The 23,262-nt window shown below is 41.2% G+C and overlaps 1 protein-coding gene across 20 annotated transcripts in view; it reads right to left on the bottom strand.

Moving 5' to 3' along the window:
* The window catches only part of PPFIA4 (PPFI scaffold protein A4), a 149,946-nt gene continuing 126,684 nt past the window's right edge, over nucleotides 1–23,262 (bottom strand). For 7 of the 20 annotated variants that reach the window (XM_072997086.2, XM_072997085.2, XM_072997089.2 and 4 more), the window contains 8 exons: nucleotides 23,209–23,235; nucleotides 21,927–22,102; nucleotides 21,251–21,348; nucleotides 19,351–19,526; nucleotides 18,401–18,469; nucleotides 6,330–6,507; nucleotides 5,396–5,490; nucleotides 1–1,212 (listed from right to left, as the gene is read on the bottom strand). In XM_072997086.2, coding sequence (XP_072853187.2) covers nucleotides 5,432–5,490; nucleotides 6,330–6,507; nucleotides 18,401–18,469; nucleotides 19,351–19,526; nucleotides 21,251–21,348; nucleotides 21,927–22,102; nucleotides 23,209–23,235 — 783 coding nt within the window. In that variant the 3' untranslated portion in view covers nucleotides 1–1,212; nucleotides 5,396–5,431. Of the gene's footprint in view, nucleotides 1,213–5,395; nucleotides 5,491–6,329; nucleotides 6,508–14,910; nucleotides 15,008–18,400; nucleotides 18,470–19,350; nucleotides 19,527–21,250; nucleotides 21,349–21,714; nucleotides 21,797–21,926; nucleotides 22,103–23,208; nucleotides 23,236–23,262 lie in introns of those variants that run through there. The other 13 variants (XM_072997088.2, XM_078393315.1, XM_072997096.2 and 10 more) reach the window with 8 other exon arrangements.

Here is a 23,262-nt window from a genome sequence, read left to right as displayed (position 1 = left end):
TTGCTTTAAAATCTGATTTATTGGAACAAACATACATCCATTCCTGACTGTTTGCAGGGCTTGGAATCCATGCAGTACCAATATGACAAAAGAAAGAGGTTATTGATTATAAAGGGGTCACTTACTCTTTAAATTAAAAAAATATTTAATACTGTATTAGGCAAGTCGTACACCAAAAAGACATTGCAACTGTACAGTCTCTTGGATATTGCACTTCCAAACAGCACAGTATGGGTATAGGGCATTCCAGCCATCAAGAAATATCACATCAGTAATAGGGGGCCACACAAGGCAAAAGGCAGCATGAGGAGAGAACAGATTCTACCCTAGAGGACAGAAACAGTGACAGCTAGGAATCTTTTGTATTACAGGCTATCTATAAATGCAAAGAGAAGAAAGGAGGATTTCTGTTTGTCTAAAGGAGAGATAGGGCATCTATCGTGAATGCAACAAAGATGTGTTCAGGAAATCACTTGTACTCCCAGCATCAGATTTTCTCTGGTACATGGACACAGGGCCTTGAAGACATATAAACTTCCTTGACAGCCAGTCTTTCTCTTCTTCCATTAAGCACTACCACTCAACTCTTTTTCCAGCCCTGGCCCCTTCTCATTTGAGGACCAACACTGTCCATAGGCAGAAGCTCCTTGTTACCTGTGGCACGATGGGAAGCTCCAGCAGAAGCATGGTGTGCCCAAAGGAGAGTGCCAAGCTGGGTGCTCCCATATTTTCATTGCCTTGTCTCCTTGTCAATCATCTTATTGAGTCTGAGCCTTCCAGTGGGAACAGGCAGCTACTGCTGTTCTTAGGCATATTGGCAAAAATGAAGCACAGGCAGATGATGGCGCAAGGGGTTGCTATAGACCAGCATTAAAGTGCCTCCATGTCTTACCAGACCTACATCAAGATTACCACATCACACACAGTACAGACTTTGCGATATAAAGGCCTGTATTTTCTCTTTGTGTCTAAGGCCAAGGGAAGGAAGAAGGATACATGAGAAGCTACAGATATAACTGGGGTTAAAGGACACGAAACAGGAAACCAGGGGGATTGTGTACAAGCAGAAGGAAGATTGTCCTTTTCGCTGTGTGGCCTGAGCTGGTTGGCCTGTAACTTCTGTTCTTTGGAGCCAAGGAGCAGGCATAGTCTGGTCTCTGACCTACTCCCGGAAAGCCGCCAGTGTATAACCATACAAGTAGTGTGAGTGTGCTGGAGAGAAAAATAACAGATAGATATTAAGCATCAGAAGATATACTGTGACAAATCTGTTCTGCACCTGTTGTTTCAGTCTCATCTGACCATCTAACTTGGTTCTACTACAGGAACAAAGATCACCCAAGCATGAGCCTGTGAACACAACAGATAGAGTTAGAATATTGCCTCCTCTCTTGACTAGTCAAAGGAGGAAATATCTGCCCACAAAAAAGAGGCACAAAAAGTTCTACAACAACATTTCAACTCAATATTAGGAAGGACCAAGTAAGCTTTTCACTTCCACTTTGCTCCTTCTATTACTTAATCTGCAAGAGCCAGCTCCAAAGAGTGGAAGGGTCAGACTTCCAGTAGGGCTTCAGCAGCAGCAAATGGACTACTGTTCCAATAACTGATACTTTGCATGGAGCACTTAAGGGCATAACCAAAAGATAGTCATGGTTTACACAGACCCCATTTTTGCTAGGTAGATTTTGGAAAAGTTAAAAACATAGGAAGCTGCTTCATAGTGAATCAGAGTCTTCATCCATCTGTGTGGTCAACTGACTGCTTTTCAGGGTTTCAGACCAAATTCTTTCCTAGACCTACCTGGAGATCTGGTATTAATTGGTAATATCCCAACCAACATTCCATCTAATATTTGGCCCTGCTGTGTGGGAGCCTTGCCCTTTGTGCATGCGCGCATGGGGTGTTAGCCAAAACCAGAGCTAAACAGGCAGTAACACCAGCTGCCAGCACACAACCCCAATGGAGCTATACGCATGTGCAGTTTAGAGGGAACATAGATACCAACCAAATACTATCCATACGTGACCTGGCTTAGCAGGTGAACTCAGCATGTTCAGACTGCCAATTGTGATGAAATAGGCTGAGGGATTCAGGGGCCCATAGTCCAAAAGCAATTTTTCCAAACTCTGCCTAACAGGTTAGAAAACCCTATTAAAGGTGTCTTTCGCAAATATTCAGATACCATGTTGATCAGCATCACTTGGGCTACTAACCTCATAGACTGGCCAGGACCTCACTGTGAGCAAAAGACATTCTACAATAACCTAGAAAAGGAGGAATATCCAACTGGCACAACTGTCAAAACTTCTCTGCCAATAAATAGATCCTGACTTCTAGGACCTATGGTTGATCACTTCTACAAAGGGAAGTGGGATATAACATAGCATCATGTCGTTAGGACAAGCTGATCAGGTATGGAGTGGCAAAATAGTTGGAATATTGAACTCTGGCTGGAAATACCATATTTCATGTCTCTGAGCAATCATGGCGTTCACGTGGTGGCTTTGGGCTGGGTTTAGCTTACCTCACTGAGTTATGAGTCATATAAACTGGAGTTACCCACATACAGGCCAGTCCTGCTATTAGGCAGAGGCCACCTCAGATGGCAGGAAATTGTTAAAGGAGAGAGCTCTGCATGTCATGGTCCACTTGCTCTGTATTCTGCAAGCTAGTCTGCAGCCCTCGATAGGATGAAAAATGCAGTTCTCTCACTAGTGTTGAAATAAGAATCGGTTGCCAGTCTGACAGCCTCTACATGGAATGGGATGGAGGTGGAGAGGACACCTTCTTGATCTTTGCCTTCTTAAGCTCAAAGAAGGAAGTATGGAATAGAAATAGGAATGGCATTATAGCATCATACATTATACAGTCACCTATATCACATGCTGATAAAGCTTCCTTTGTAGGACAGTGGCATTCTTCTAACATGTGTGACAGAAAGTACTACCACCTGCTTTTCTTGTGAATTGTATTCTTTTATTTGTCAGGCAAATAAAAGAATACAGCACACAAACTTTATGGAGAAGATCATGACAGTGATTCTGAATATAGGAACAGGAACACTCCAATTTTGCCCCTATTTTAATCTATACAGTGCTTGAAGACATGGCATTTTACATCTGACAGAACAAGTCATGCTGAAAGCCCTCTCCACTGTGCCCTTTAGTAGCATCTTTCATCTCCATCTCCAGTCTGCTCACCATCACCTAGATTAAATATCTAGCCTGAGGAAATTTTCTATAAAATCTGAAAGGTGGATGGTTGTTCAAAGATACCAGATTCTGACAGACTGAATAGAGCAATGAGCGCAATGAAGCAAAAACATGGCCTATACACATGAACCACAGTTCAGCTGCATCACCACTAATGTCCACTGTGTAACTGCTTACAGAAAATTCTGAAAACTAGGAAAAATTACAACGAATGGAAATGGAAACATGTCAAAGTACAGCTGGGGAAAGAACTTAGAAGTTTGTAATGGATCTCATAGAGTCTGAATTCTACTGTGTCAGGCCTCAAAAGAGTATAATACAACCCAGACATCTGTAATTAGAAATAACAAATGAAGGCATGTGTATGCAGCACACAACAGCTCCAAAATGTGCAAAATGCACATTTGTGCATAGGGACGGAAATAGGCCTAATAAAGAAATTTCAGAAAACATTTACCCAGCCAGTTTATAATGGAAAACACTGACAAGTTACAACTTTCACTGGCCATCTGTCAATCTAAGCTTCCCTTTGTCATTTTCCCTATTACAGCAAAGAGAACATTGAGGAAACTTACAGATGCTTAGAAAAAAATGTTCACACAGAATGACAGAAAAGAGACAGACAGACTCAATGTCTCATTCAGGTCAAAAAGTCATAAAAAGGAAAAACAGGCATGCATACATGCACACACACACACACAAAGACTCATACATGTGGGCAAAAGAAGTTGATATTGGCACCCAGTCTCCTACTCAGGGGAAAGAGGAGGACTCGAAACACACCGAGAAACAAAAATACAAGCAATCTCATCTTCTCCCGTTCCTCTGGCAAGAAAATGACAAGAACAAGAGAAAATGTGAAAGGGAGAAACTGTCAAATGTAGCAAATTTACACTTTACTACATGTGACGCTGCTTAGTGTCTCCTAGCTGTCCATCCTCCTCCAATCTAATACTACAAGTGCAGGCAGGGCTAATGAACAGGCCAAGAAAAGAGCTGGAGGTCCTAGTCCCTGTGAATGTGTTTGCTGCAGTAGATTCTACCATCTCTCCTCTCCTTCCCTGCCTTACAATACCTCTAGTTTTGCTACAATTAGCTCTTCTGGTGTGCTGAGAGGACTTTATGCAGAAGATAAAAGGTAAGTACAGTGGTGCCTTGCATTACGTTAATTCGTTCCAGCGAAATCGCTGTAGAATGAAAACGTCATAATGCGAAAATAAAAAGCCCATTGAAACCCCTTCAATGTGTTCCAATGGGCTGGAAACTCACCGTCCAGCGAAGATCCTCCATAGGGTGGCCATTTTCGGTGGCTGTCTTGTGAGGAATCCGTCTCAGAAAACAGCAGAAAGCCATTTTATTTACCCGGCGGCCATTTTGAAACCGCCAATCAGCTGTAGGAAAATCGTCATTTTGCAAAGAATCGGTTCCTGAAGCAGGGAACCGATCATCACAAAGTGAAAAAACCCTATTCAGACCATTGTTTTGTGATTGCTTTTGCGATCACAAAAACGTCATCATAATGCGGTTTCGTCGTAATGCGGGGCAATCGTAAAGCGGGGCACGACTGTATCTGGGGGAGGGCACATCTAGTGCCATTTCCTGGCCCACAGAGGCTAAGCAAAGATTGCCCTAAATCACTCAATATTTGGGCAATTTAGTAGATGGTATCACTGTTTCAGGTTTGAAAAAAGTGTTGGAACGCCACATCTTTGCATCCCAGCACCACAACACTTACAACTGCAAAGAGCAAGACAAAGTTGGTCACAAGGGTATCTAAGGCCATATTTTTGCAGGACTTCTGAGTTGGGGTTAGCTGAAACTAAGGTTGCTGACTGAATAAATCTGGTCCCCATGAGCCTTATGGCAACAGTGCCATCATCTAGTCTGACACAGCTAAGAGGTTACTTTGTGGTTCCTTCATATGTTGTAGTTCACATGAGAATACAGCACAAACTCCACGCTATTAACTTTATCATCATACTAGCTCCCAGTTTTAGTACAGAAAGGTAGAATACAGGAAATCTCCCTGCTGATAAATTAACACAGACTACAAGAGCAGGATTTAGAAGCATGATGGTAGAACAGTAGAATTCTCTGCACAAAAGAAAATTCTGGTTTCATCCTGGATGTTCAATGGACTATTGGGATGGCAGCTCCTCTGACCTAATTTCTAAACTTACCTGGGGCCAGGGCCAAGTCCCAAGGAAAAATGAATCTCAGCAGGAGTATGTGCGAACTGTGGATGTCTCCAGTCTTTGGGGCCCAGATGCACCAACTGCAAACCATTCAGCAACAACACACAAAAGCATGCTATTAGTGAGGTCACAACTCTCACGCAAAGCACACAATTAAAACTTGGTTGTCCTGTTAATTGACTATCTAGCTTGGCTTATCATGGATATCAGGAATTACAGGCTTTCGTTTGAGTGATTATATCATTTTAGTAAATTAGTTAAATAATTTAAAATAATTAGTAACCAATGCTGTGAATAGGCACGAAAGATGTATGGCTTCAGAACATGATAATGGAAGAAAATTTCAGACCAGCAAATGACCAGATGTGATCTAGAGCTCCCGGAGTGCCAATTCATGGATTTTGACCTGGAGTGAGTGGAATTGCTAACCTTTGTGAAGATGAGAATTAAAATCCAGTGGAATTGCTAAATATGTTTCATGAATTTGATTCCTTCTAATCTGCCCTGTTTCCAAAGATTAAAGTTAGACATTTCCTTTACCATTTGTTAGAAACTAATAAATAGATATTAAATTGTTTCCATTGTTGTTTTTCAGAACTCAAGCCTGAGGCTAAAGAAACAAAGCAAATTCCATGCATGGAATTCAGATATGAGTATCTTAGCAAGAAGAAATAATGACACAGTAACTGCTCTCAAATCTATATAATAGAAATGGACATTGCTTACCCTAAAAGACACTGAAAGAAAGCCCCTGTGTTTTCTAGGCAAGAGATATGTTTAGCAGTTATGATGCAACTCGAGAGAAGCTAGGCTTCACAGCAATAGCAAACACACCGTGCAGCATCCAAATAGGTGGCAGATAATTTGGAATAGGCTTATTGACTAGCCATGAAAAATAACATAGGAAGCTGGACTTTACCTTCCGGTGGCATTTTCTTTGGTGGTGCCGATGGGGGCGGCAAAGGCACCAAGGATGTGACTCGAAACCCTGCTGGGAGTGTTTCTGCTGAGCCACTGAGCATGTTGATGCTATGAAACTCGCGAGGGCGGAAACGCTTTCTCCAGGAGGGTGTTCGCCGAAATGTTTTATCATCGCCCTGTAAGAAAAGGGGCAGGGAAGATGTACACCATCATATACTGAGGTTATACTTCATGCCAAGCACTGTGCCACACATCTCTGGAGGGAGCTGGATCCAGTAGGCCTACACTGAGGAGCATTAGAGAAAGGAGCCTGGACAGGCTTCCTGTACTACAGGGAAGACAGCAACCAGGAAAGTCTGTAACAATATGCAATAACAGGACATTTCAAATAAGTCTGGGCCAATTCTTCAGTCATTTCTTAGACAGGCAGATTTGTAGCCACCAGAAAAAGGAAAATATTTTTCTCAACAATGGCTCCACTCTGGGAAGTCTGAACCCCTCACATTTTCACATAGAGCATTTCATGACTGCTATTTAAAAGGTATGCATACAAGCTAAACACTGAACTAAAAATAACTCCAAGGTGCCATAATTCTGTTTTGTTTTTCATTTACCACAGTGTTTCTTCCATACACTTACCCAAGGTGTATTTGTAATAGTTATCTTTGCATACACTGGCTGAAATCCAATAAGCTGCAATTAGAGTAAGCCTATTGAATCAATGGAATTTATGGACGACTTGACTCAGCAAATCTTCAGTGATTCCCCAGTGAATAGGCCTACACTAACTGCAATTTATTATTGGATTACAGCCATTTCTCAAAGTGCTCTGCTTAGACCAATGCCTATGAGTTATGTTCCTTTTATACATGGTTCAAAAGCCAGTCTTGACAACAAAATTTGAATAGTCAGAATCCAAGTAGTGTGATTGCTTTGTCTTACATAGCCATCAACTCAAATGTCCTACATGTGCTGAAGCACCAGTTTTATCAGCTTGACCTGGGATTTTTTTTCTGACAGGTTTTCTTATCACCATGTTGTTGTTCAGTAATTGTAATGTATTTTACTTTTTGTTAGTTGTTCTAAGCAGTTTATATCCCACCTTTCTCCTTAAAAAGGACCTAAGGTGGTCCTTTAACAGGGATTTGCTGTTGAAGGGATCAACAAAAAATAACTCAATCCTAAATAGGTGGAAGCAGATAGAAAGTGAAGCCCATTTCAGATCTGAACATCTGGGCAAACTCTCCAGTCTGCATTATTATTTTTATACACTTATTGCCAACTATATGCTGGGCACCATATGAAGACACTGAAAATCGTTACACCATCATATATTAAGCATTAAATTCAACTTGTCTAGACTTAAGTTCCTGTTCAGCCATCAAAACTGAGTAACTTTGGGCCAGTGTGATGGGATCAGCTTGAGCACCCTCAGCAGGCCATCTAATCTTGTGCCACAAGCCCAGGGGATCACAGGAGAGAGCCTCATGGGCCCGTAGCAAGCACCACTACAGGTGAAAGAAGGGCCACCACCTGATATGGGACAGCTGAAAGAAGGTGTGACAGCAGGGGAGATGAGGGAGGAGGAAGTAAGCACTGGGATACCATCCTATGGGCCTTTGCAAACACAGATAGAGGACAAGGGGAGCCACTGGCTCCTACCAAGACAATTTGGTCAGGGAAGGGGTCAGAGACCTGCATTTCTGGCAATGCAGCCTCCAGCTGTTCCAGCACCACTCTAGCCTTGGCATCCTTGCTGTCTGGTGGGAGCCATGGAGCCTAACCCAACGCAGCTCCAGCACTGGAGACACAAGCAGCTACAAGCATTGCAAAGAAGGCTCTGGGAGGCCAGTCCCCAGCAACCACATTTACTATCTCTCCCTAAAAGGACAGTGTCCTGGATTGGTTCTCATACTTCCCACCTGCTTTTCCAGACCTAGATTTTTGGGGACCCCAGTGAAGACAAATGGGGTCTCAGTCAGGCTGACTGTACCTAGGGGTTTAGTGCCAGAAACCCAACCCCCTTGGAATGCAGGGGAAGTGGCAGGAGGGGCTTGTTCTGTGCCTTTAATAAAAGCTGTCATGACTGGTTGAACCAGGCTGGAATCCGTTGAATTTTTGCTAGGGGACTTTTCAGCTGGAGCAGTGGGACTCACACTGGCATGCAATGTTGGGCATCTCCAATTGTCCCAGGGATAGCCAAGCAATGGTGTTCCTGGGCCTTGGAGAGGCAATAAGAACTAGTCTAGCAGTTAATGGAGCCACAGAACCAGCTCTTGAACCAAGTGTTTGCCACAGAACTACAAAGTCTAGAAGCAATGTTGCAGCACACTGCAGGAATAAGGGAACCTTCCACCAACTCCCTCCCAGTCCCCATTGGTGCAGGGGCCCCTGTGAACCTGCATCAACAAGAAGGGAGAGCAAGATGACCTGGTGGTGTTTTAAAACATCTTTAAGTGTATCGCAGCAATGGTTGGCTGGCCAGAGAACCATTGGGCATCCACTGAAGCTCCTTGCCTCACCAACCCAGTGCAGGAGCTTGTTGATGCCCTGGACTCAGCTGATGTTACTAACTATGAGAAAATTAAGGAAGCATTGTTTAGCAATCTGAATTTGTCTCAGGAAGCCTATCGCAGGTAATTCGAAGAGTTGAGCCTTAAGGCTGGGCTCTACCCCTGAGCAGTGACTCAGAAAATGAAGACCTATGTTGTTCGCTAGTTAAAATCTGTGTCCAGGTGGTGCTAGAGCAGCTGGTTTCCACTCTGAACCCTGCCCCAGGAGCTGGGTAAAATGACACTAACCCAGCTCCACTGAAGAAGCTATAAAGTTGTTGGAGGTATTTTGGATGGTGGAAGAGCCCAGGAACAACACTGCAACACCTCTGCAGAAGAAAGAGAAACTTCTGGGACAGACGTTTAATCAGTTTAATGCTGTGCTTCCATTGGTGCAGGGGAAGAGAACAATGCCGCAGCAGAAGTCAGGAGCCTCCATGCAGTGGAGTCTGCTCAGTTCCATTCTCTTTCTTTGGCCACCTACCACAACGGATGGGTGGCCAAAGAAAGGTCTGCCTCCACACAAACCAACATGCTTCATGCATAGGCAGGAAGGACATTTTAAAAAGGAATGCTTGCTGATGGAATGCTCCTGGGGCTGAGCATTGGTGGTGGCCAGGAATTAGGTGTGTCAGTGAATAAGGTGAGGAAGAAGGTGGTGGTGAATAAAATCTGTGGGTGGAATTTAACTTGAAGGGGAACCTACTCAGGAGGTGTTGTTGCTCAAATGTGTATACAGAGAAGTTAAGCCTTATACGACTTCTTGGGCCAGGATGCAAGTTAGTAAGCACACTAAGCAGAATGGACCTCAACAGATGGGAAACCTTGACATCTGAGCATTCAGCCTGGAGGCAGGCAGTGCAGCATGGCCTCTCCCAATTTGAAGAGGCCCTTGTCCAGCAGGTCCAGGCAAAGAGGCAGTCCCGAAACCAGCAAATTCAGGGAGCTGGGCAGGGGACAGATTGTATTTGTCTTCAGTGTGGAAGGGATTGTCACTCTCAAATTGGCCTTCTCAGCCACACTAGATGCTGTTCCAAGACCACTATTCAGAGCATGTTACCATAGTCTGTGGAGACCGGAGGATGCCCTTGCCTAAGAGGTTGAGGGTGGGTATTGTGCCTACTCCAAGAGGGATATCCTCTTGGAGTAGGACTGGGCAATCTGAAACGGTCATCTTCTTCTGTGGAAAGGGTGGAAATATTGGCTGCTGAGAAGTTGGATTTGACTTGGCTCCTAGAGATCACCTAGGTTCTAGGACTACCTTTGGCAGCAGGAAGATCCTTCCCTGTCCCAAGCTCTTGCCTTGACTCAGCTGGAAGGGGAGGCCAATACACACTACCCCTCTTCTGACTCCTTTATAGGCTCCTTCGAAAGCTGTGGGAGCCCTTGCGGCTCAGCTGGCACTATCCCAGAAATTAAGGCAGGCAAGTCTAAAGTGGCCCATGATCTGCCGGTTACAGGTCACCTGGCAGCTGAGAAAAATCAGCCCAGATTCTGCAACATTTCAACTGGTGCATAAAGAGAGAGCACAATGTTGCAACAATTGCTCAGAGTGCCATTGGGTGCAGTCAAAAATACCTCAGGGGGACTATTAATCTCAATGCCTTTTGTGGAATAACTGAATGGAGAGCACTGGACATAAAAAATCTGTGGCCAGGCATACCCATATCCTAGTAATCACAGATGATGCCACCAAGTACCCCAAAGTCCTGCCCTTGCAACCTAGGTGATCTCCAGCTGCCAAACATTGGCCCAGGAATTAGTGGATCTTTTTTCTCACGTGGGATTCCTCTGTAAGATATTGACAGACCAGGGCATGAGGTTTATCAGCCAGACACTCCAACAGATGTTGGCACTCTTTGGTATACATTTTCTGAAAACATCAGTTTACCATCCCCAAACCAATGGGCTGGTGGAGCAATTCAACTGAATCTTGAAGTATATACTACAAAAGAATGAAAAGCCCCAGCAGTGGCAGCCAAGGTGAAGCCCCAGGTATTTCTTCCTGGGCAGAAAATACTCCTCTGGCTGCCCTCTGCTTCAGCCAAACTCATTGCCCAATGGTAAGGACACTCTTAGGTGGTCTGGTGAGTGGGGCCTGTTGACTATAAGATCAATATCCCTGATTGTTGTCAGACCCTCCAAATATTCCATGTGAATTTTGTGAAGGAACAGAAGGACAGAGAAGCCCTCTTTGGGGATTTGCAGGATGCAGCCCTGGGCACTGAGGCCATCATAGCCAGGTTGAAGGCCTACCCTAGGGGGAGCATTTCTTCTCCACCCAAATATCCCAAGTTTACCAGGTGGAAGCAGATTTCCAGGATGTTTTTACATTCACCCCAGGGATAATCCAGTTTGCAGAGCATGCCATTATCACTGACCCAGGGGTAGTAAAATGTGTTCCGGGTTGAACATGACCTGGACAGTTATGCTAGGAGGAGGTGGACAGTCCCTGGAGAAGCCAGAGAGTCCTTGTCCTGAAATCATAGGGCAGTATTTCGTACTGCATCAACTTCCGCTGCCTCAGTAAGGTTTCCAAGTTTGATGCTTGCTTATCTGATGTTCTGGGTGGACACATTATTAGAGAAGCTGGGGAAGGCACTGTTTCCTAATCTCTCTTCACCTCAAAAAAGGTTATTGGCAGATTCCTCTATGGAAGGATTTGGCGGGGGTGCAAAGAGAGAATGGACTTCTCAGTTCTCAAAGTTATATCACTTTATCTATATGCCCTTCAGCTAGCATGGGGTAGGTCCTAGAACTTGTAAAAGATTTTGCCGAACACACATTGATGACATCATCATTTTAAAAGTACCTGAGAGTAGTGTTAGTACGCAAGCACTTGTGGGATCCTCACTGAACTTTGCTGGTCAGGACTGACAGCCTAACTGCTCAAGTGAAAGGTGGTACAGGGGGAGGTCCAGTACTTGAGCTTTATAGTTGGGAATGGGAACGTACTGCCTGGAGCAGATAAAGCTGATAAGTTGTCCATCTGGCCCTGACACCAGGATAAAAATAGGTCCAACGGTTACTGGGTTTGGCTGGATACTACTGACAATTCATGCCCTTACTTTGTGAGCATTGCAGTCCTGCCAACAGACCTCATCTGTAAAACAATTCTAAGAGAAGTGTGCTGGGGTACCTAGAAGCAGCGTCTTCCTCACTTTGAAGGATGCCCTTTGCCAGGGTCCAGTCCTCAGAGCCCCTGACTTTTCCCAGACTTTATACTATAAAATGACTCTTCTGAGAGGGCCGTAGGAGCAGTCTTGGCCCAACAGTGGGGAGGAAGAGCACTTCATCCTATACTTGAGCCGAAAACAGGCACCCTGGGAACAAAAGTATGCAGCCATAGAAAGGGAAGCCTTAGTCGTTTGCTCGGCTATGCACACTTTATGCTATTATCTTCTAGGTGTTCCTTTCAATTTGTTGGTGGGCCATGACCCTCTCCAATGGCTGGAGCAAATGAAGAATACCAATCCCTGCTTAACACAGTATCTAGCCCTATAAGTTGTAGTTAAAGTACTGAAAAGGAAAGACTCATATTAATGTGGGCTATTTCTCTCAGCAGGGGAGAATAAAAAAGAGGATGAGGAAGGTCTGATGGTCTGTTTGGTGGATGGCCCTGTAAGGGGGTCATCTTGAGCATCCGGAGAAAGCTGTCTGGCCCCACCCAACAACCCTACGGGAGCACAGGAGAGGGCAAGTCTTCAAGGTCCATAGCTGGCAGGATACATCACTGCAGGTGGAGGAAGGGCTACTGCCTAATGAGGGACAGCTGGAGGAGAGTGCAAATGCAGGAACAAAAAGGCAGGTCTTGCAGAGCTCAGGCTGATCATCACCAACCATGTCAGCTGAAGGTGGCGGGGTTGTGGGAGGAGGCAGTCAAGCACAGGCACCCTATCTTCTACTCTTCTACAGAGGTGCAAACAAGAATAGAGGACAAGAGGAGTAGCCACCTCCCACCCAGACCATTTAGCCATCCATCCAATGCCACCCCAGCCTTGGTGTCTTTGCTGCCACAGAATCTACTCCAAGATAGGTTTGGCACTGGACATGCAAGTGGCAACAGGTGTGAGAAAGGAAGTGTGGCATCCACCCAGGTCGTGCATATTCATATGCTATCTGCACAGACCAATGGGAGTGCTGGAGGGGCAGAGTCATGAGATATAAGAGACTCAGCAGGAGGGGAAGTTAGTTCGAGTTAGGAAATAGAAAGATAGGGAGTTCTGAGAGAGAGTTGAGTGAAGGTTTTGGAGTTTGGGTGGGAAAGTGATGGTTGAGAGTGGATGAAGGAGGATGTTTGTTAAGAGTTAACAACATCGCTTGAAGTATATACATCTATAACAATAAACAATTTCTATTTGATTCCTTTAAAATAACGTATGGCCTGGACATTTATCATTAATAATAGATCAACACTGATATAATCAACTGGTGGCACCTGAGGGGCACGTAGTGTGAGCTCTTTGTTTGGTGAAACAAGCAGGGCCACGTGGGAATTATGACAGGAAGCTCTGGGAGGAGGAGTACTGTGAAGTTCAGTACCTATTACCTGCCTTTACTATCTCTCCTGAAAGGACTGTGCCCTGGATTGGGACTCATACTTCCCACCCGCTTCTCCAGACCCAGACAATTATGAACACCAGACAGACAGGCTATACTCAGGAGTTTAGTGCCAGAAACACAACCCACTGGGAATGCAAGGGAAGGGGCAGTAAGGGATTACTCTGTGCCTTTAATAAAAGCTGCCATCACTGGCCAAACCAGACTGGAACCCATGGAATTTTTTGCTGGGGGACTTCTCAGCTATTGGGCCTTCAGGAAGGGGAACTGGTGGGACTCACAGTCCATCACAATGCCTCTATCCAACTCATCCCACAGTTTCTTGTGATGATAAAATGGGGACAATAACCTTAGAAGTATCTAGAGTTTCCAGAGGAAGGCTTGTTTATTTGTTTAGAAAATCTGTATGCTACCTGTTCAAAAATGCTTCTAGAGCATTTATAATAAAAAATAAAAAATAAAAGTTTAAAGTAACAGCATGACACAGTAATAATAAACTAAAAAGCCAGGAAAATAGCACTTCCCCCCTGGTACTAAAATTATAACTTTAGCACCATGCTCATTTCAGGTTGGGATACAACTATGTTATACAAACACCTGTGCTCTTTTTTGGGTTATTGGCCCATTCTGAGACAGCCAACAACTTCCATTCTTGAGAGGAGATTCTAAGTCTCATCACAATTATTTCTGTAAGTACTTACCACTACTGCAAAGTCCAAGAGATCTTTCTACTTACCTGTGCATTATTTAGAATCTTCTATCTCAAGAGTTGAGGTCTCAGAATCCATTGCTTCCAGCTGACAGACCCCTCTCTTTATAACATGCAGCTGTTTTTGTCCTTCATCTAGATCATTTTGCTTCCTATCATCTGACCTATGTTAAGCATGATTTTTTTAAAAATGTTGTGCATGGCCTACCTTAACACAAGGATAGGAGAAGCAACCTAATTAAGGCTGAGGTTGCAGAGTTTCACTATGGACAATATATTTTATGATTGTGTTTTACTCTCTCTCTCTGTGTGTGTGTGTGTGTGTGTGTGTATGTGTTCATTTCAGTTTTATAACTTTTTCTTACTAGATGTGTCAGAAAATAGGCAACTTATCAGATTTCTAGCCCTCCAGCCTTTCCTCACTAGCTTGCTCTCTGGTATTAATCTGTGACTGGGTAAAGAACGTAATGAGATGCATATGCTCACTTGTGTCTCAGGCATGCCAGTTTGCCCATTGTGCCTGCTTGAGATATATCTATCAATTAGAAGATGCTATATATAACAATGTTAGTGTCAAGAGGAGTTCTTATAAGAAAGAAAAAAGCTGCTAGCATAATTGTAGGAATGTTGAAGTGGAATAAATTTTCACTTAAAAATGGACTCAAAGAGTACTTTGAGTAAAAATATGACATCTACACAGGAGGAGTAAGATTTTCATATTTCAAAATATGAAACTTGCACAGAAAGGGGTTCTGTACCTGCTCAATCTTCCACTCTCCACAAAAATTAAGCCACAGAAGGGCATGTTGGATAGCCCACGGGCAGAACACAATATAGATGAGAAAGATGTGTCATCTAGAGAAATCAAAATTAAAAAACCAAAATGTATAGATTCAAGACTCCTATGTAGATTTAATATATATTTAATATATATTAGATTTAATATATAATTATATAATTATATATATATTATTAATTCAGATTAACAGAGACATTGTTCAGGTGGTTGTCCCAGCTATCTATATATAGAGATAGCTGGGGGAATTACCAGAACAATGTCTCTGTTAATCTGAATTACAGAATATAATGGTCACCAGCAAAATTATCTTTTAAAAAACACACTATTATTTGCCTAAAAATTAGCATGCTATCTAATTCCAAGAAAGCTATCTTCTTTCTAAACTGGTGCCTTTTGTCAGCAATGGGATGTAGGAGAGCAAACAAACTGAAATTTAAATCAGACAGGGCAGCAGGGCTCCTGTTCAATCGAAAGGTGGATGAGGTAACAAGGATGCAACCTGCACTGGATAGGGTTATATTCCCCTTGAAAACTCAGGCCTGCAGCTTGAAAGTACTCGTGAATTCATCCCTGAGCCTTGGATGTCCAAGTTTCAGTGGTGGCCAGGAGTGTATTGGTATAGTTAAAGTGTGGTGCACCAGCTGCACCTGTTCCTTGAGATGTCTGGCTACAGTGACACATGCCTTAGTTACATCCTGCTTGGATTACTGTAACATGCTCTGTGTGGGACTGCCTTTGAAGATGGTTCAGAAACTTCAGCTCATTCAAAATGCAGCTGCCAGACTAATGACTGAGGCCACTTACAGGGAGCATATAATGCCCCTGTTACAACAACTGCACTAGCTACCATTTTCTTTCTAGCCTCAATTCAAAGTGCTAGTTATGACCTATAACCTATAACCTATGACCTACAGTATATGTCCAGGCTAACTGAAAGACTGTATCTCTCCATACGAGCCTTCCTGACCCTTAGGATCTTCACAGAGGCCCTCCTCTCAATGCCATCACAGGCACGTTTAATGGGGAAGCAAGAGAGGGCCTTCTCTGGGCTGCTCCCAGGGTTGTGGAATTCCCTCCCTTGAGAGCTTAGATTAGTCCTCTTATCTTTCTGCTGACTGTTGGAGAACGACCTCTTCAGGCAGACTTTTGATAACCATAACTGAGTTCTAGATACTAATTTTAGCTATGTTTTCTTTTAAAGTTTTTCATCTTTTAAATTGCTTTACAGATTTTATTATTATTATTATTATTATTATTATTATTATTATTATTATTATTATTATTATTATTATTATTATTATTATTATTATTATTATTATTATTATTATTAATTGCTTTTTATTGTGTGAATTATTGTGTTCTTAATTTTACTTGAATCACAATTGTGAGCCATCTTGGGACCCTTCATTGGGAGAAAGGCAGTTTACAAATGATATAAATAAAATACTTATCTGCTAAAAGTAAGAGAAACAAACTAATTGGGATTTTTGTTTTTAATCTATGACTCAGATACAAGAAGATGAAGATATCTTCCTTAAAACCTTGTCAATAAACAATTACGTGGTCAGTACTATTTTTTATATTATCCCACAAAGTGGTGTATAAAGCTATACTATATATAACAGGAGTTGATCAAATTATTAAAATCTGTGGCATAATCACATGGACCTGCACAATTGGGAAAGAACTTCAAGATTTGTTCCTTTCCACTGGAGTATACATCAGCCTCTAATTCAGTCAATCCAGATGTTTGTTTCTTTGCTCTATGGGCTGTTTTATGCACTTTTAATGATTCTATTATAATCTTGATGGAGTAGTCTTTGCATCATGTACTGTACTTCAGTCCCATGACTCTGGTTGTAGAAAATTTTAAGGGGAAGCTTTCATGAACACTTACTAGGCCAAAACTGCATTTTTTAAATGTATGAGGATCCAATCATGAGTAATAACCTTCAAACTTATTTGTATAGTGGAAGAGCAGTCTTTAGTAAACGCACATGCAAGGTCACCTGGAAAAGTACATTTATTTCAGTCACTTTTGACTTAATACTGTATATTTCTGAAAATACAACGGACATTTAGCATAATTCATAATCCACCCTAATGCCCTGCCCTTAGTTAATGCTTTTTTTCTTATGAATGAATCATTCCATAAATTATACTTAGGAAAGCCCTCCACCTTATATTCAAGAAGGAGTTGTAGCCAGCAACAGCTCCCTTTGACCTTAGCTAGTTTTCATCATGCTCCGCTCTGCAATCAGAAGTAACAGATTTGAAAGAAAGGCAGCTAGGGGGAACCTCTTCCAGGAGAAAAAAGAAGAAAAGTACTGTTCTACTTTCCCCTGGTACATTTGTTATTTTGCACCAGACTGAGGATGAAACGCCATTTTTTATAACTGCAAGGCACTAAATTTCCTAGAAAACATGTCGTCTTTACCTTCCACCATCCATTGCTTCTCACTGTTCTGCAAAATTTGTTCATAGGATATTTTTAAATGTTCAGATAGAACTGGTGTCTGTATACGAAGATATTCACAGAATCCCAAGTTAAAGAAGTCCTTCAAAGAATTTAAAGTCCAGTGTTTATATTTATTGACTTGACTAGTACAAATCACTTTGGTACAGCAAGCAGCGTGACAGTGATTCACAAAGCATACAAAAGGTCGCTGTGAAAACTTGCTTCTGTTAGGATAGTAGGGCACCATACAATTGACAAACAAGAGCAGCTCCATACCTCATGGGATTTTTATTCACAGAAATAAATGGCAAAGAAGGGCTATGAGATTTCAGCTGAAGGCAAGAGTGTATCCAGCATCATTGGTGTTCACAGCTTTGTTCAGTTTGAAAACACAGGGCATAGGCAGGAGATTCCACAGTCCAGAGACCGATGTTTTGTCTAAAGAGAGACTTGAACCATTTTGACTAGTGGGATGAATGTAAATGTATGCATAACTACATGGTAGCTCAGATTTTTTTCTCAAAGCAGTTTAAACTACACTAAAATAGGAACATCCACACAGGGATTTATACTGTTATTTTCTAAAAGAACAGATTTGTTGGAAAGAATACCATGGTATGTGCAAGCAAGTAGAATTCCCTTGCAGATTCAAAAATAAAAACAAGCAGCACAGGTTTGTCTTAGAGCCAATCCTCCCTCACAAAAGAAATGTGGAGGCAGCTTCTGTTAGAAGTCTTCCTAACACACTTTTTTTTCAATAAATGGCCATATGCCTGCTTTTAATCTGGAATTTCCTCAGTTTAGCATATCTATTCTCACCTTTCCTACACAGAATTTGAGCACTGTAGTGTTCCTATACAGAAGACAAAGGCCAAGCCAGTCCCATTTACAGTACTCCATCTGCTTCACCAGTTTCTTAGCCAATAGTATGAGCCCCAAATTTCTCAAATTCCCAGCATGATTTAGTCACAGGATAGTACTTTGTACTCACATCATCAAGCCTCCTATCAGTGCCCAAAGCAAGCAGATTGTTGAATTCTCTCTCCAAAACCTGTCGTGCCTGGAAATAAAATCAGGTAAGCCAACAATAATAGTCTATTAAAAGAATCAATTGATCTGAACAGCAGATTAACCAAGTCACTGTGTCATTAATTGGACAAAATGATTACGTATTTCCTGCATACTACTTTACCAACATCAAACATCCCACCTTTATATATAAAAGAATTTGTATATGAACCTTCAATTTCAAACAGACATTCTGAAAGTCAATTACAAGTATCATATTGCTATGGAACGAATCTTTTCAAGGGAGCAACTACAGGAGAGTGCCATTTGTCCACATGTCCCATTTGTGGTCTCTCCAGAACATCCGCATGATCACTGCAGGAAACAAAACACTAGACTAGACAAGGGCAGTCTGATCTAGTAAGGCTCTTATTATGTTCACTTCTAAGGAGAAAGATGACATTTCAATGTCTTTGTTTTAGTGCTTCTTTTAACTGTGAGGTAGGTGGTCTGGAGAACAGAAACAAAATAAATGTATAAAATCAGGCTTCATGATTATGAGAGACACATCTGGCCTAGATGTGATGAAACAGGTCATGAGCACAACAGTGCTTTTGGGATTCTGTCTCTGAAAATGGGGGTTACATTGAGCAATCATACTAAATAGGTGCCCTCTTACAGATGCTGAGGTGAAGCAAGCAGAAAAAGCTTTAGGTGGATGAAGCTAATAGAATATGTGATGGAAGTGGTTTAACATATTAGCAGAATTTAACACACTCACTTTTTAGAAGCACTAACTTTCAGTAAGAAGAGACACAACTAAGTCTATAAGAACCTATTCCATTTTTCAAAGCACAGTGATTTAAATAACGCCTTTGGACAGAAATATATAACCATCATCCTGGAAATACCAGTGTGAACATTTATTCCTACCTGAGTGTTCTGTGTGGGTATTTGTAACACCAGAGCAAGACTGTTGTAATCAAAATTTTCATCTAGAGCTATGAGTGCTCCATGAACTCCACTCTCGATGATATTATTGGCATATTCTCTAAGCCCAATAGATTGAATCCAATTAATTACTCGATCATTGGTCCAGACCAATACATCTAGAAGACAATGAAGTCATACATTCAGGACAAATATATAAATCATTGAATATTAAGTCCTCGTAAGCTGCCAAAGACAATAAAAAGTGTATTGATTATATACTATACAGAAATTCACCATGTAAGTGGGAAAAGCTAAGAAATTACAGTTCATCTTGTATAAACAATTAGTTCATAAGGTTTTCATAAGCTTTTGTAGAAAAATAAACCTCAGCACACACTAGTTTATGTATAAAACAACAAGCACTGGGTGGTAAAGTCTAAAGGATAATGCTCCAAACATGTAATCAAGACAAACCAATGAATGAAAATAGTCATAGAAAATTAAGAACACAGTGAAAACAAATACAATAAAGCTCAATAAATAAAAATGATGGAAGCAACTACCACAAAATCAGTGAGACCTACTAAAAGATAACTAGAAACTAGTAATAAAATGCCACTATGCCCACATACATAAAGGTTTCTGCCCAACACAGATGAGGGATTTAAACTGCTACAGGACAAGCTTTTCTGGAGATGCTGTTCCATAAGCAGAGCCTTGTCTTATGTCATCACCTGCCTAACTTTAGGCAATAGGATAGGAAGACACAGAGGGTGGCTTCTAATGAAGAACAAAGAGCTTAGATAGCTTATATGGCCAAAGATAATAAATACCACTTATACTGCCTTGTTCTAAACTGTTTAGAGTTTTATGCATAATAATCTGAATTATGAGTTGTGCTTCTTATTCCCTTTCCTTCAGCATCCTAAAAATTGTCTAATAAGGAGATTTCACTACTATCACTTTTTACAAAGTCTACTAGGAAAAATATTATCAAAATTCTTACCTGTTTATGGCCCTTTAAAAAATCACAATTCTTCCATTAGAAACATATGATTGCTTTTATGGAAAGGGGTTATCAATTTTACCTTGGGCTCAATATCTAATGAAAGAACCTTTGGGATTATTTGTATCTCACAATACCAATCCCCAAGTGAAAGGCCAAAATCCCTCTAGGGACAAATGAACATGACAGAATGAGCAATGTTGCTTTCTGGGAGAATGACAAAGTAATTGATTCAGAAAATAGTATGATTGCTCTCAAGCACATATTTTATACAGAGGAAATCCCTACTGAAAAGTCAGCAACTGGAAAGTCACTAGAAGCTATGGAAGTAGCCGCAACAAATATTAAGCTTATCAGGTGAAGGCCTTCTATTGGTTCTACCACTCTCACATGTTCATCTGATGAGGACACGACAGAAGGCTTTTTCATTGGCTGTTCCCAGACTACAGAATGTGCTTCCTTAGGAAGTCTGTTTGGCTCCCTCCTTGCTATCCTTCCACCAGCAGGCAAAAATATTCCCTTCTAAGCAGATATTTGGAATTCAAATGTGTTGGTGATATATATTTTAGCATTTATACATCTTTAATTAATGTTTTAATAGGTCTTGATTCTTATTTGCTTAATCAGTTTAATGATTTATTTATTACATTTGATGTGCTTGTTTTTAAATATCGTATACAGCCTTGAATTCTTTAGATAAATAAAAAGTTGGCATATAAGCAAGTAAGTAAATAAGTTAGTTGATGAGATACATTAATTTCCCCTCTCTGCAACTGGGAAAAACTGACATTGTAAGCAGCACTGATTTAGTAAGCCTGTAAAAACCCTGCACAAAGTGTAAAGTTTCATGGAATGGTTCTTTTGTAGTTTATCAAGAGGTACATTATTATTAACCTTTGATTTCATGCTGGCTTTCTTCTCGTCTTCTCTCCAGCTCCTTTCTATCATAGTTCAGTCTCTTCAGGCACATAATACCATACTGTAGACTTGTTCTGCAACAATACAATATAGCACTTGTTCCAAGAAATTTCAGACTAAATCTTCTTTCATAACTGGAAACATCAGCAATGCAGTGAAATGGTCTTAAGACCACTAAATTACAATGAAACCCAAAATACAATTCTGTTCTCCCATTTACATATACTGAGAGAAGAAATGTTTCATATCAATCCATTTCCCAGTCACCTCCACATTCAAGTTCTCATTTCTTTATGCTCCATGGCAAAAATGTATAACAACTTTTGCTAGTGATCACATTTCATACTATATTATAGTTTGCACTGCAACTGATAGGTCTGTGATGGTCATAGTCAACCTGGTATAAATTATCTCATTAAACTGGAATTTCTAGTACTTACTTAAAGATTGCAAATCAACCTCAGTTTAACAGCCTGCATCATGCCTGTCACCAGTGTAATCCTTTCCAAAAGAAGAAACCAGCTAAAGGGATTTAAGTGAGATTAATTCAGTTTGGAGGCAAAATCAGGGAGAAAACGGGCATATGAAGCAACTAAGTTGGCTGTAAAACAGTATTTCCTCTTTTGGAAATTTCCTATAGAAATCTGCTTACCGATGAAAGCTGTCCACCATTTTCAGGTGCACTCTAAGGTCTTTCTTAGTCAAATGGTCCAACATTCGTGCATCTACAAGACATTCCATGAAGTAGCTGCGATACTGTGGGAGACCTAAACTAGGAAGCCACTCATTCCCTATCCACTCATGGTTCATATCCCCATAAGCCAGTGTCTGTGAAAATAAAATGAGTAATTTAAATGCAAGTCCCCCAGAAGCACCGACAAAAGCCAGGGTGGATGTTTCAGAAATGAAACTTTAGAACTTGTTGGTAAATCGCATATTGTGTGTAGTCTATTACAGATTAAGAGCTATCTGACATTTACATGAGTTGTTCTATGACCACTTTATACCAGATAGTTCCACCAAAAGTAATAATTTCAGTTGTAACTGAGGGTGTTTTTTAGGAAGAGTGATACAAAGTACCCATTATTACTATGACGAACACCTAAACTTGTACATTTTGGCCTCAAAGTTGTAAAATACTCATGTTTGTACTGGCAATGAATGCAATACTGGTTACTTTCTGGATCAAGAATCATCATCATGTATGTACATGTAGTTCAGAAACCTTAATTACACACAAAATAGAAAAGGCATGTCTTTAGTTCCTGGGGAAGACAATTTTTAGAAGGAATAATGCTGAAATTAGTATGCAGGGACCTTTTCCTTTGGCAGCAACAGGCAATGGATCATGTTATGCATCCTCAATACGCTGGTGTAGAGTGATCCATTATAATGCTAAGCACTGCAGTGACAATCTAAAAATAAGCCATGGAAATCTAATTGAAAGGTTTTGATATAAAAATCTTGACAGTGCCCCTTCCAGTATCTTCTTCTCATCTATATCTGTTTTCAAATTTTCTAATAGCACGAAACTGAAATCAGAAAAGAGAGAACCAATCCAAGCCCCACATTCACAAAGCTTGCTTCTTTTGTGAAACTAGAGCCCTACTAAATAATGAAGGAGATGCACATATGTGTTAGATATAATCTTCTGCAACATGAATATTTCTTCTACCTGAAGGTAACAATTGGCATTAGTAATTAAAAAGAACACCTAAGAAGGCTTAAGAAAATCCTGTACCTGTTTTCATGAACCATGGAGTGATATATATTCAAGAACCAGCTTAGTAATGTGTGCTTAAAAACAGCAAGGTAATTTACACATTAATTTCTATGTACCACTGTTGAATTCAATTTTGCTGAGTAACATCCACTTGCACATTTTTTGCTCCCAATTACAGTGAACAAAAGACAGCATAATGCAGGAGTCTCACCTGTGCCCAACTGCCTTCCTCAGTGTCCTAAATGTGATAATGCAGCATGTCAAC

The sequence above is a fragment of the Pogona vitticeps genome, chromosome 4, assembly GCF_051106095.1.
Source record: "Pogona vitticeps strain Pit_001003342236 chromosome 4, PviZW2.1, whole genome shotgun sequence".
Taxonomy (NCBI): Eukaryota; Metazoa; Chordata; class Lepidosauria; order Squamata; family Agamidae; genus Pogona; species Pogona vitticeps.
The sequence above is the reverse complement of the archived record's forward strand: the minus strand, read 5'-3'. Positions and strand labels throughout refer to the sequence as shown.